General features: G+C 40.8%; 1 protein-coding gene across 2 annotated transcripts; it reads left to right on the top strand.

Annotated features, from left to right (window-relative positions):
* Positions 1-612: 612 nt before the first annotated feature.
* Klhl41 (kelch like family member 41) lies at positions 613-14,618 on the top strand. Of its 2 annotated transcripts, XM_028763047.1 has the most exons (6): positions 690-1,799; positions 5,711-5,868; positions 5,976-6,083; positions 8,704-8,889; positions 10,005-10,151; positions 14,040-14,618. In XM_028763047.1, the coding sequence occupies exons 1-6, from the start codon at positions 690-692 to the stop codon at positions 14,149-14,151; spliced, it is 1,821 nt and encodes a 606-aa protein (XP_028618880.1). In that variant the 3' UTR covers positions 14,152-14,618. The 2 variants fall into 2 exon arrangements, with proteins under 2 accessions (XP_028618881.1, XP_028618880.1); XM_028763048.1 differs by lacking the exon at positions 14,040-14,618 and having other exon boundaries at positions 613-1,799; positions 8,704-8,893; positions 10,005-10,154.
* Positions 14,619-14,868: the final 250 nt, after the last annotated feature.

The raw sequence follows: 14,868 nt of genomic DNA, 5'->3' as shown, positions 1-14,868 counted from the left end.
TATAGTTTTCCCACCTAAAAATAAAGATAACTTAGAATATTTTAGAAAATTAAATTTCTCTGCATTTGTTACTTCAGTTATGATGGAGATATCACTTAAAAGGTTATATATATAAAACTAAGAAGTATATGAACATTTACTACTTGAAAAAAATTCTATCTACTTTTAGTAGGAAGCAACATTTTTTTATTTTAAACCATTGGACTCATAACTTATGAAAATTGAAGTGAACTCACCTCGTATTTTTGACCTTGGCATCATTAACTCAGACAGCCAAGTAGCTTGCCACTAGGCCATTTTTAGAGGAGTGACTCATTTTTATGATTCATTTTTTTCTGTTAGATCAGTAAGCATTTGCTGGTGGTTGCCCTTTATTAACGTGTGTTTCAAGGCTCTCTACATCCATCGCTTCCCACTTCACCTGAATGCCTTGTTTCTTAGCAGTTTCCTTAGTGACCAGAAGTCCCAGTTGTTATTTTCAATCTCAGACAGCTGCACAACACTCCTTTCCAAACAGCTCTCCTAAATTCCCGTTGTTAGAGCCGGTGTCTATATTTAGCCGGTGGGATTAAATTGCAAAGGCTTCAGGCTGCGCAGGGCACACTGATCTGCCTTTTTACAGCTAGCCCTGTGTGCAACCAGGAGCGAAGACCCTCAGTGTCCCCTTCCTTACCCAGGTTCCTCACAGAATGGATTCCCAGCGGGAGCTTGCAGAGGAACTCCGGCTTTACCAGTCCACCCTCCTTCAGGATGGACTAAAAGATCTCCTGGAAGAGAAAAAGTTCATCGATTGCACCCTAAAAGCAGGTGACAAAAGTTTTCCTTGCCACAGACTGATATTATCGGCTTGTAGCCCTTACTTCCGTGAGTATTTTTTATCTGAAATTGAGGAGGAGAAAAAAAAGGAGGTAGCGCTAGACAACGTGGATCCTGCTATACTTGATTTGATCATCAAATACCTGTACTCTGCCAGTATCGATCTCAATGACGGGAACGTGCAGGACATCTTCGCCCTGTCCAGCCGCTTCCAGATTCCGTCGGTGTTCACAGTCTGTGTGTCTTACCTTCAGAAAAGACTGGCTCCTGGTAACTGCCTGGCCATCCTAAGATTGGGGCTTCTTCTCGACTGCCCGAGACTTGCTATTTCTGCCCGGGAATTTGTGTCAGACCGCTTTGTGCAAATTTGTAAGGAAGAAGACTTCATGCAACTGTCCCCACAGGAACTGATCTCCGTCGTTTCAAATGACAGCCTCAATGTAGAAAAGGAGGAAGTAGTATTTGAGGCCGTGATGAAATGGGTGCGGACAGACAAAGAAAATAGGGCAAAAAATCTTAGTGAAGTGTTTGACTGTATTCGTTTTCGCCTTATGGCAGAGAAATATTTCAAAGACCATGTTGAGAAAGATGACATAATTAAAAGCAACCCAGAAGTCCAGAAAAAAATCAAAGTTCTAAAAGACGCTTTTGCAGGCAAGCTTCCGGAGCCCAGCAAAAATGCAGATAAGGGGGGTGCAGGCGAGGTGAACGGTGATGTTGGTGATGAAGACTTACTTCCTGGTTACCTGAATGACATCCCCAGGCATGGAATGTTCGTTAAAGATCTCATCCTCATGGTCAATGACACAGCTGCAGTGGCATATGACCCCATGGAAAACGAGTGTTACCTTACTGCCCTAGCTGAGCAGATCCCCAGAAACCATTCCAGTATTGTTACCCAACAGAATCAGGTCTACGTGGTCGGAGGACTATATGTGGACGAAGAGAATAAGGATCAACCCCTGCAATCGTACTTTTTCCAGGTAAGGAAGCACAGGCTGGGGTTCACCACCATTAATCAGCCCATTTGTGAGTTATGGGGGGGGAGGTGCTTACATACTGTTCACATGGATATCCCCTTGGCCCTCTTACACTGTGATACTTCAGAGTGCTGGCAGAAATAACTAGACTTCACATTTAGTAAAAAGGTGTGGCAACGGAAGTCCTTATACCTGATTCATTACTCAAGATTTTCTTCCCACACTTTCTCCCTAATAGTGTTATAATCCTTCACAGCTCAGGATTTTGGTAAAGACTGACTTCATAACCTTTAACAATATTACCTGATAAATAGGTTAAGATATTTTCCTAAGCAAAGTTATTTGTCTATATCATGAATGCCTTATACGCTGCAGGGTAGTAGGACTTAGTCTGCTTTTCTCCTTGGAGGTTGGGGAAGTAGCATTTCGTTTTTTATTTTTTGTTACTATATAAAAGATTTGATTGAAAAAGAAAGGACTCTTGTGTATATTCTGTACACTTTGGATCATAAAAAAAATAGCGTCCCCCAAATGTCACCTTTTGACTTAACCTGCACCTTCAGTATTGCCAATCGATATTTTATAGCTTGTGATTTGATCAGTAAGAATTTGTTTAGATCATAGCTAATCGTGGCCAGAGGTTTTCAGGCACTTAAATTGGAAAGGCCAGAGATAAGCAAGTGTAGAATGTCATGCCACAGTCACTGGATACTCTCAAAATACAACACATACCATGCATTCACAAAATACTACCTTTCACTAAGTTGCTCTGTTAGAGAAATATAGTCAAAATAATATATACTAATCATGTTTCTCAATATTCTAAGTTCCAGTGAAAGACACTAGCAAAAGTATTTGAATGTGACCCAGACATTTCCCCCAAGCCCTGATTTCAAATTCAGATTAACTTTCTAAAAAGCAAATCCAATGAAAAAGATTGTAAATATATCTGGGAAGTAAAAAAATATCAAATCAAATGGATAGGTAAATGGGCACAGACAGACAGACAAGTCATAGGCCCAAGTAATAGTTACAGCATAGAGTAATTCTCAACACACACACACACACACACACACACACACACACACACACTTTAAAAATATACCCTGGGCCCACACTCTCTATTTTCAAGTCCTCGTTTTAACATTTGCTCTTTCCATTCTGTTGCTTCCCTTTCTCTTTATTGTGTCTCGATTTCCAAGTGACATTACCTGATGAATCATGACATGAGCCACTGAAACAGTTATACAGAGGAAGGGCCTTTCCCTCGCTACTTCCAAAAGGCACAGATGTAGATCTAAGATGCCTGAACTGACATAATAAAAGAGAGCTTCCTATGAGAGTTTCAGGCTTTGTCTTTTTCTGCTTGGCTGCATGTGTGAGATGCATTAACTTCAGAGTGAACTGACATTTGGCATATGCTGCAAATAGACTGTGAGAATCTGGGGCCTTATTAAGATTGATTTCCCTTCCTCCATGGAAGTCATAGATTCATCGAGTTTTAGACCACAGTAAGCAGACCACACTTTGAGTATTCTAGGTATAAACCCTAATTTTAACAGAGTGGGATCTTGAAGGGTTAAATAGCTTGAGAGCTCATCCACTACAGGTGCTGGCTGGCAACCTACTGTCATCTGGTATAGAAAATGCTCCAAGACAAGATAGGAAGGTGATACTACATAGTCTGTATGGGAACTGGGTCCTCGGGTTTGGGATTAAAATAGCTGTTGATCCATTAAAAATAAAAATACCAAAGCTGCATAGTGACACCCTATCTCAAACAACAAAATGCCTGTAGATTTACTAGATGGCATGGTATTGAAAATCACCTAAAAAGCCACATGAAGTTGGGCAAGTGTACCTACCTGGGAAGCCAGATGAGATTACTTATCTGAGTATTTTGCACAGAACTTTTCAGAGTCAGACTTCCATGTTTATTGTTGGTTCTACTTTATTACCTAGGACTCCCCCACTCCACAGCTGTGCTAGGAATCAAACCCAGGGGTTTCCATATGTAACCTCAGTTCCACTAGACTACATATCTCAGCCCTATGATACTTTCTTGACCGCAGATTTTCATTCTTTTTCAAGAATGAAAACATTACAGTCACAATCTAGATGCTGAAACAAAGTGTCGGCAAAGCTAACCTAAGCACAAGGGGATTAACCCCATGTCATGGTGTGTCCTTTGGTCTCAGAACTTGAACTGGCACTACTAGACCAGAAACAGAAAGGCTTCCAGAGAAGCCCCTCCACGTCACTACCAGTCTCTTCTATTCCTGGCCACACTGGTTTTGAGGTGAATCCATTTCTCTTTACTGGAAGTGGCATGCAACAGTGCAGCTACACCTTTAAAGGGTTTCCTTGGCAATGTTGCCCTAAAATGCAAAAGGAGTATGTTAAGATTGTAGAAAGTTTAAAAAAATTTAAAATAAAAAATAAAAAGAACATGATTTAAATAAATTTGTGGTGTATGGGAATATATTTCCCCCTTCTTTAGTTTATGAAGATATTGTTTTAAAGTTCCATGGGCCCCTTCAGTCTCTTGTCTTTGACAAGGAATCCCAGTAATATAGGTAATGTTAAATTGCTGTCAAAAATTCTCAAATGCTCGACTTCTATAGCCAGTTCTATTATCTGTTTTTTGTTTGGTTTTCTTTTTTATTATTGGATACTTTATTTATCTACATTTCAGATGTTATCCCCTTCCCCCATTCCAACCCCCAGAAACCCCTTAACCCATTCCTCCTCCTATTTCTATGAGGGTGTGCCCCCACCCATCCACCGACTCCCACCTCCCCGCCTTCGAATTCCCCCTCACTGGCGCATCCAGCCTTCAAGGGACCAAGGCCCTCCTCTCCCACTGATGCCTGACAAGCCCTTCCTCCTCTACATATACAGCTGGAGATTGTCTTCTCTGTGCCTTGACTATTTGCATCTATTGTATTGCTAGTCCCTCAACCTAGAACTGACCTGAATACATGCATGTAATTCAAATGGTATAAAAGGGAAAAAGGAGGAGGGAGTTTGGGATAGGGGGATCTAGGGAGGGGACATGGGAAAGGGGATGGCATCTGAAGTGTAAATAAATAAAATAGCCAATGGGAAAAAAAACAGAAAAAACATTTCCATTAAAAAAAAAAAAAGAGTGTAGAAAGTAGGTGCCAAAATGAATCCCTAGTCGGAGCATGACAGTGACAGGTCCCTTGTAGAGCTGGCTGCCACCCAGACTGCTGCTTAGCACAAACCAGAAAGATGATATTTAAGATAGCTCCACCAAAACACAGGTATTGAAATGAATATTTTCCTGTACTCAAAACAATAAAACACAGGGAACCTAGACATGTCTAAAAGATGGACAAGCGATACTGCCCTCCCTCTCAGTTGTCTGTGGACTGAGCGACAAGTCCAGCTGTCCCGGGTGCTGGCTTCGGGAGTGTGTTAAATATAGCATGTAGGGGTCACACACATACTGTGACCCCTGCCATAGACACCCTGTCTTTCCCCAGTGTCCCAAAAGTATTAAGATTCCTTGTTTCAAAGCTGAACAAGGCAACTTAAGAGAAGAACTTGGCAAGAAACTGCCCAGTCCTAACTATTCTATTTTATTCTCTGCTCTCTCTTGATGTCGTTGGGGGGGTCTTGTTTTTGCTTTTGTTTTAGTACTGTATTTTTATAAGCCAAGTAGACTGTCTCATTCTCTTTACTAATTCTGAGCTAAACTATAAATATGATACTTTAAGATTACATTCTTTTTAGTAATTCTAAGCTAAAATATAATACTTTAGGATTATAGTTGTACAAGATCTTCATTCATCTCTGTAGATTTTAAACAATACCTGAAATATCGAGAACTTCTTAGTCACACCTGGTAATATTTTTCTACCTATCTCCATAACTCATCTTTTTTCCAGCTTGATAATGTAACATCTGAGTGGGTCGGACTTCCGCCTCTCCCATCAGCCAGGTGTCTCTTTGGTCTGGGAGAGGTAGATGACAAAATCTATGTGGTCGCCGGCAAAGACCTTCAAACCGAGGCTTCACTGGATTCTGTATTATGCTACGATCCTGTGTAAGTTAACATAACCGTCCCATAATATTTCTGTTCCATAAGCATGCCTATAACAAATCCATATTTTCACCAGCTGGAACATGAATTTTATTATCGTTTAATTTTAGGGCTGCAAAGTGGAGTGAAGTGAAAAATCTTCCTATTAAAGTTTATGGCCATAACGTGATTTCACATAATGGGATGATATACTGTCTAGGTGGCAAGACAGATGACAAGTAAGTGCTCTAAAGTTTTCTTTTGATTTATACCCAAGTGAGTACTGCAAAGGTTCTGTTTATTTATTTATTTATTCATTCATTCATTCATTCATTCATTTTAGACTACATACTGAAATGGGACTTGGATCTCTAACACCATAGTTTGCAGATTAAAAACTGCAAATAAAATTTTGAAAAGTTATGAGAGGAAATCGTAATGATAAGGCTTTAAAGTCGCTAGACCAAATAGAGAAGAATATAAAACGCTGCCATATGAGCACAATACCTCAACAGTACACATCCAGAGAGTGGAAGAGCGGCATCTAGGGGCACAGTCAGCCTTTTAGTTAACTGCCTTTTATTTTACTACAAAAGCCAGTAGGTTTCCTTACTCAATGAACCATAAGCAGATTGACATTTAAATTTTTTACCTTGTTATTATATAATGTGGATGGGGCACACTTCTGGAAGGACATGCAGGTGTCAGAAGACAACACCGATGAGGAGCTCCGTCCACCATGTGGGATCTAGGGACTGAAGTCAGGTCACTAGGCTGAAGGGGCAGACACCAGCGGGTAAAAACTCCTACTGTTCTCTTTAACATGGCATCAAAGTGTATCCATTAGCAAAACGGTAAAACACAGAAAGTGATGTAGATTTGTACTTTGTGTGCATTAGCGGGAATTTATAGCGGCTGGAGACCAAAAGCACAGTCATTGGAGGAGTGCAGTCATTTCTCCAGTGACATGTTGGTGACTTACTCCCTCTCAGGTCTCCATTTCACTACTTCTAGCTAGTCCCTTTCAGGAAAACCAGGATATATCTCAGGTAGGAACCTATCTGGCTTCTAGGCCAGTGGTTCTCATTCTGTAGGTCACTACAATCAACCCTTTCATAGGGGTGGCCTAAAACCATTGGAGAAAACAGACATTTCATCATGATTCATAACAGTAGTAAAATTACAGTTATGAAATACCAATAAAAATAGTTTTTTTTTTGGTTGGGTGTCCACCACAACATGAGGAACTGCATTAAAGGGTCACAGCATTAGGAAGACCGAGAGCCACTGTTTTAGACCATCTGTAGTTAGGACAGAGGTCTTACATCTCAGAGAGTCCTCCTGAGATCAGTTAAGCCAGGATCCCAGCTTGTCAAATGATCACCTTTTGTTGACAGTGTGAAGTCTCCCATCCTAAAGAGAGCTGCCTTACTTGGTTTATCATTTTTTCCAGGCTGGTTATTAATAGAGCTGTCTAACCACAGAAAGGAAAGGAAATTATGAATTTTAAGGGTCCAGTTGAGCAGAGTAGCATGCACCCATAGTCCCAGGCTGAGACCAGAGAATCAGCTGATCCCAAGATTTCCAGACCACCTAGACAACATAGCAAGACCCCATCTCAAAACAAACAACAAACACCAAAAGTATACAAGTGTAGCAAGAAGAAAGTCAAATATAAACTTCTATGTCAAGTAAAGAACTCTGTATTCTGGAGCTAGTTAATTGTATTCAATGAAAATAATTAAAAAAAAAAAAACACCACAGCAACTGTACCTGAACAAGCAATGAGTTTTTTCTTCTCTCTCTCCATACTCAAAGACGGTATATCCTGAAAGGAACTCCCTTTTTAGTCTTTGCTTTTTCCATCCAATGAATACTTAAGGATGGACATGGTAAATGCACTCTTAATTTGGACTTTTTCTCTGAGTAAATGGAATAAACAATCTCTATTAAGTGTGTTATGACTTTGAAAACATTGGAATTCTGCCAAAATGATTTAAATTGTTTAACATTAGTAACCAGATAACATTAGTAACCAGAAAACCGATACATCAGTAAGAAGCATTCATGTCTGTGAGAAGTAATATATTGAATCTTGAGAATCTTAGTACCTAGACAGCATTGCAAATGTCCAAGTCAAGAACTTTGAAATAAACCATTAGCTAAAAGTAAGGGGCAGAGGCTGGGGGTGTGACTCAGTAGCACACTACTAGAATATGGAAGGCCTGAGTCCAGTCCCAAATATGGAGGGAGGGGCCGAGGGGACATAAAGTACCCTAGTGAATATGATTTTCTATTCTGCTCTCACCAAGACCTTCCTTGACATAGTCAAGTCTTAAAGGAAATGTTTATATATGGTCTTTTTTCATATTAAGAAAAAGCTATTCTCACAGAAGAATTTTTGCTTGTTGGCATTACCAAAATGGTTACTATTGGGATTCAGGACTGTTGATTGGTTATGGAAAACTTTAAGAATCCCTAGGGTCCATCCTGAGAATAATTCAATGAGTCTAAGTGTTTCTGCTGGCATTTAGTGCATAAAAGTGTTTTTATCATTAATCGGCCTACATGATTACTTAACATAATCTACAGTCATAATGGTTTTTTAATATAGGATCTTATGTAGTCAGGGCTGGACTCCCTGGGGAGAAACAATTTTTCAGGGTTTGAACATAGAGGCTCACGCATGCTTTGTTAGCACTCTGTCTCACTAAGCTACATCTCTCGCTCCAAACAGTTCCAGATTACTTTAAATAAAGTACTATGTAATGTACTCCATCACAAACAGAACTAAATTATTAAAGCAGCTTTCACAAAAAGAAGGGTCTAAAAGGATTTATTTTCTTTCTCTGTTCACAGAAAGTGTACGAATAGGGTGTTTATCTACAACCCCAAGAAAGGAGACTGGAAAGATCTGGCTCCGATGAAAACCCCTCGTTCCATGTTTGGAGTGGCAATCCATAAGGGCAAAATTGTGATCGCAGGAGGTGTCACTGAAGATGGTCTTTCAGCTTCAGTTGAAGCCTTTGACCTCAAGACCAACAAGTGAGTTGCTTTGCTACAGCACATGAGTCCTGTACATTTAGTTGTTGCTTCTTGGTAGCAACTAGGCTTTCTCAGGCTCTGGGAGAAGAAGCAGAGAACCTGGTGTTAAAGGGGAAGTATTTCCCACTCCCCATACCATGCATTTGTCATTCGGAATGTGTGACTCATGAGTTAACGTTGACACATTGTTGGCCTGACGCTGCACTAACTGTATACATCTAGTGATCTAGCAAAGGTATTATTATCTCTAAAACACTGTAGAAACGTAGATGGACATGCATGTCTTAGGAACCGGTAGTTTAAGAATTAAGTGGGTTTTGTTTGTTTGTTTGTTGTTTGTTTTTGTTTTTTTTGTTGTTTTGGGTTTTTTTTGCCAAACATGGTGGCACATACCTTTAATCCCAGCACCTGAGAGGCAGAGGCAGGTGGATATCTGAGTTCGAACCCAGCCTGGTCCACAAAGAGAAATCCTGCCTTGAAAACAAAAAACTAACAAAAAAATTTTAAAAGATTTCTACCCGTTAACAACTAGCGCTCATAAACTACGGATGCTTTATATATTTCTTATTGTTTTTACTTTTGTTTTATTGGATTAATATGAAAATATACTTGACTAATATTTTATGTGAAATTAATCTTTCTATATTTTTGAGCTTACATACCTAGGTGAGTACATATGTTTTATACATATGTGGATTGTATTTTATACATTATACACATAGCATATATACAATAGCATATTCATTGCATTAGCAAGGAAAAATTAGAGTCATGTTATTACTTTGTTAAGAAACCAAATGTATATGATCACAAAATAATTTTGATGTCTGCAAATCACAAAGCATTTTTATGAGACTAAATTTAAATGATCATTAACAATGATGTTCTTGCCAGGCAGTGGTAGCACACGCCTTTAATCCCAGCACTTGGGAGGCAGAGGCAGGAGGATTTCTGAGTTCGAGCCTGGTCTACAGAGTTCCAGGACAGCCCGGGCCATAAAGAGAAACCTTGTCTCGAAAAACCAAAACAAACAAACAAAAAAAGTAACAAAATTACACCAAAATGGTGTATTTCTGTAAATTTTATGCTGACTGCATTTTCAATAAAATATCTAGGTGGGAAGTGATGACGGAATTTCCCCAAGAAAGAAGTTCCATCAGCCTGGTCAGCCTGGCAGGATCCCTGTATGCCATCGGCGGCTTTGCAATGATTCAGCTGGAATCTAAAGAGTTTGCTCCCACTGAAGTGAATGATATATGGAAGTAAGTTGTCCTCTGTCTAATTCTTTGAACCAGTATTAAATTGATGAGCAATATTGTAGTAAATAAGCCAGATTTTCCCACCATGCACAGTACGACTCAGTGGTAGGCTATACACATCAAGTCTAACTGAACTTTGGAATATGTGACTTACTGACCAAGTACTCATGATTAGCTGTGAGACTAAAGAAAGAAGTCGCCCAGACTGGTTGCTTTTTTTGTTATTGTTATTTTAATTTTTCAAAAATGTTATTTTATGCATATATCCGTATACCACATGCGTATCTGATGCATTTGGAGGCCAGAAGAGGGCACTGGACCCCTAGAAGTTACAGACATGAGTCACCATGTAGATGCTGGGAATCAAATCTGAGTCCTCTGAAAGACTAGCCAGTGATCTTGACTGCTAACTTACAGCCCTAAACAGGTTCCTTTCATTGTAAAATGAGTTAGGATAGTTGAGCTTTTCTGCCCGGTTCTAGCCTTAAGTGTGTAATGTTCCAGCCACCCAGTAGGGCTTTATTTTCCTTCAGAGTAGTTCCTTTTCTAAGAAAACACAGCACTTGGGAACTGGAGAGATGGCTCAGTGGTTAAGAGCACTGGCTGTTCTTCCAGAGGTCCTGGAGCACCTACCTGGCAGCTCACAACTGTCTGTAACTCCAGCTCCAGGGGATCTAACAGCCTTACACAGACATACATGCAGGCAAACACCAATGCACATTAAAAAAATCATTTAAAAATTATATCTTAAAAAACCTACAGCACTGAACACATGTTTAGTCTTTTGAGTTTTACATGAGCTCATTAAGTATAATTTATTCTTCCAAGTGTTTGATGGTTTGATTAGTAAATGGTTTTTTTTTTTCAGTTTTCTTTTTTTAGACCAGCTTGGTCTCAAACTCAAGAGACCTGCCAGCCTCTGCCTCCCGAGTGGAGTGCTGGGATCAAAGGTGTGCCCCACCAGGCCTGGCAGTAAAGGCTTTTTAAAAAGAAGTGCAAGTAGCCATCTATCTTACCACCCTGACAGCTGCAGGGCAATTCTCCCAAGTACACAGTGGTTACTCAACTGAACTATTTTAATCAAAGAATGTTTTTTAAAGGGCAGGGAACACTTTTACCATAGTGTCAGATACAGTAAATATCAAATGGAAACCAAGATATATCCTGGAGGTCACAGGAACATAAGTTCTATTTGGAGACCATAGGCTTATGCAGGGCATCTGGTGATTGATAGGTAGGTCCCGACAGGATACTCAGAATGAATGGTTCTTGCTGCTAGCCCAGGCACTGTGCTTGACATCTGACGTACAGGAGGGGACTCTTGGATGCCTAAGGAGAACCTAAGTGAGACCATGCTGCATACTGTCCTAGAAACAGCCACCCTCATGCTCCCCCATCAGCCTCAAGACCAGCCCCACTGCCACAGCTGGAGGCCTTCGAGTGGCCTGTTCTCAGATGGACTGATGCCCTGCTCCCCAGAGTATGGCCTGTGACTGTCTGCAGCATTAGCATTCCCTTGGAGCTGCTTGGAGATGCAGAATCCCAGACCCCTCCTCAGAGCTCCTGAACCAGAGGTGGCATTTTAACAAGATTCCTACTGATTCCTTGGCTCACTTCATTTGGATGTCCAATCAGTGATGGCAGGGCACTGCACCTGAGACCAAAGAGTGGATGTTATTCGTTCTGGACTCAAACTAGCAGGTGCACTATTCCCTCTGCTGAGCCACAGGGCTGAAAGACCAGTTTCACCAAACCACTCTTCCATGCCTTGGACACTTCTTGATAGGCAGACAGTTCATGACAGGGCACAGGCACCTAGAGCTCTATAATTCAATCCCATGTCTATGAACACACACACACACACACACACTACATACATATGTATACATACACACATAAAAGCTTTAAAAAATTCGTATGTTGTAGTAACTAGTTGTGTTGAGGAAAAAGTGGCTATAAAACATAGTTCATTGCAATCTCTCTTTCCCTCAAAAAACAAAAACAAACAAAACAAAAAAACCCTAGAGATTTACAAGAAGCAGGGAGGCCAGAATCGGCAAGAGGGTGAGATGCAGAAACACTGGACTTAACAGAAGCAGAATGAATAATGGAACCATGAGAGGTTTGGAGAGCAGGTGCAAGGGTGACTAAATAGTGAACCCCAACCCTGACTGCACAGCAGTCCTCTGGGACACTTCTCAAGTACATCAGAGCCAGACCTCCACACACAGACATGCCCCGATTCTGGAGATGAGACCCCAACGTCATTATTTCCTAGAACCCCAGGCGATCGGATGTGCAGACAAGTTTGAAAAACACTGATGGGAAGAAACCATGCCAACAACTAATTGAACTTCGCATGAGCCAGGAGGTTCTGATGTAGTCTATGCTGCCCCAGCAGGAGGAAGCAGTAGGCAGGAAGAAGTGAAAAGTGCATGGTCCCCTGCTGAATCCCCCTGCCTGGGACTCATCTTTGTGTTTGGGTTCTCAAACTTGCCAGCACAGTGGGATCACTACAGAGCTTTCCGAGCACCAAGGCCCCTCTTGTGCCCCTGCTGATGAGTTTAGCTGGGGTATGGGCTGGCCTTTGGAAACTTGACAGATCCCCCAAATGATTTTACATGTGCAGAGAGCCTGGAAACCACTAGATTAGGGCTTGGGGTGGGGCACCCGTCCCTGTCTTGCTTAGCAATGGAAATGCTAACTTGTATGATTCTGCTGTTTTCTAACTTGGGGTAACATCTAAAGTGATAATCTTCAAGTTGTATTGCAGTACTTTCTGAATTTTTTTTTAAATCCTCATCCCCTTTAATCCCTTAAATCCCAGCACTTGGGAGGCAGGCAGATTTCTGAGTTCGAGGCCAGCTTGGCCTACAGAGTCAGTTCCAGGATTGCCAGGGCTACACAGAGAAACCCTGTCTCGAAAAATCAAAAACAAACAAACAAACAAAAAAAACCCCACCTCATCCCCAGTTCACATGTCAGACCACACTCTAAACCTGTCGACCCTTCTATTGTGATGTACAAAATAGATTCCCATCCTATTTTGAGACAGAATCTCATCCAATATCCCAGGCTGGCCTCCAATTCATTATGTACATAGCCCAGGTGCCCTGAAATTCCAGTCAGATATCAGGCACAATTTTTTTAATTAATTTATTTTATTTTATGTATATGAGTACATTGTAGTGTTGTCTTCAGACACACCAGAAGAAAGCATGGGATCCCATTACAGATGGTTTTTAGCCACCATGTGGTTGCTGGGAATTGAACTCAGGACCTCTGGAAGTGCCGTCAATGCTCTTAACCACTGAGCTACCTCTTCGGGCCCTCAAACATACATTTTAAGCCAATGCAAATTTTATCTTTGTAACCTTGAGTATTCAGACAAGAAAACCAATTCCTAATGAGTGGCCAGGGCATAGTCTAAGAGCAGTCCTCAAAGAACAGAGGGAAAGAGGTGCATTTTAGAGTCATTACTGCACTAGATTCCACACAAGGCACTAATAAACGGGAACTATTGGAACTGCAATTTAGGCTGAGTCCTGCTTTTCTGAATTCTCCCTCTTAAGAGTCTGCTTCCCCTGACTTCACCAGCAATCTTCACCAGTCCCAGGGGCCAGGGGGTGATGAACTGCTCAGCTGTCCATTTCTGGACAACCCAATTCCAATACAATAGCTATAGTCCACGTCTATGCGCCTTCAGTGTGCATGCTTTGAAAGGAATTCAAGAGTTATTTACCAGGCAGGCACTTTGTCTGGATAGAAGGCGGTGGAACTTTTTTTTCCCCCCAGAAGATTCCATTTTTATACTGAACACACACATACAAAAAACTTACGAAAGTCTCCCATTAAAGGCTGCTTATTGTCTTTTGTCTTTTTTTCCATCAGGTATGAAGATGATAAAAAAGAATGGGCCGGGATGCTGAAGGAAATCCGTTATGCTTCGGGAGCTAGTTGCCTAGCAACACGCTTAAATCTGTTTAAACTGTCTAAACTATAAAGGAGGTGACAGACACAGTCTGAGAGGTGGCTTGTTGGGACAGGAGGGCTTTAATTTATTGTCATTCTTTAAGCCTATACAATGATTCATGTAGGGTTACAGGGATTCATGCAGTTTCTATGAGGTAAAACAGTGTAACTGAATCCTGCAGTTTTTCAGTGTGCCAAGTATAAAACCATTTGCTAGGAAGTTTAGTATTCAGTAGAACAATGTATTTTGTTAAATCTTTCTCAAAGCAGTGAGCTTTCTACATCTGAGCTGTTTACTAATCCTTTGTATTAAGGTACATTTACACTTGTTTTCTATTATGAATGAAATGCATACGTCTACATTCTTAAGAAATGTTTGAATAACGGAAATCTTTCCCCATTTTGAGCTATGACAGGAATCTAGTGCATTATAATGAAGATGACTGGAAATGCTGTTTAAGAAGTAAAATAAATGAGTCTCCAGTCCTTTCTCCCATTCTTCTTGTGACAGTTGCATATTAGTTATTAGTTATTTCTTTCTAAAACAAAGTGTATACAGTGCTTGCATGTACCACTGTGTGTGTGTAGCGGTCAGAAGGCAACATCTGGCGTCTGCTTTCATGTCCCACCTTATTGGAGACAGGGTCTCTTTGCGCTTCTCCACTGTTCAGGATAGCTTGCCTGCAAGCTTCTCGGTGGATTCCTGTCTGCCACCCACCTTCCTGTAGGAACACTCATGCGTTTTTTT

The sequence above is a fragment of the Grammomys surdaster genome, unplaced genomic scaffold (assembly GCF_004785775.1).
Source record: "Grammomys surdaster isolate TR1022 unplaced genomic scaffold, NIH_TR_1.0 136, whole genome shotgun sequence".
Lineage (NCBI taxonomy): Eukaryota > Metazoa > Chordata > Mammalia > Rodentia > Muridae > Grammomys > Grammomys surdaster.
This window is presented reverse-complemented; position numbering and strand designations above follow the sequence as displayed.

Coding starts and splice junctions, on each gene's coding strand:
- Klhl41 (XM_028763047.1), top strand. CDS start 690: ATGGATTCCCAGCGGGAGCTTGCAGAGGAACTCCGGCTTTACCAGTCC. Junction 1,800..5,710: donor TGCAATCGTACTTTTTCCAG/GTAAGGAAGCAC, acceptor TCTTTTTTCCAG/CTTGATAATGTAACATCTGA. Junction 8,890..10,004: donor TTTGACCTCAAGACCAACAA/GTGAGTTGCTTT, acceptor TAAAATATCTAG/GTGGGAAGTGATGACGGAAT.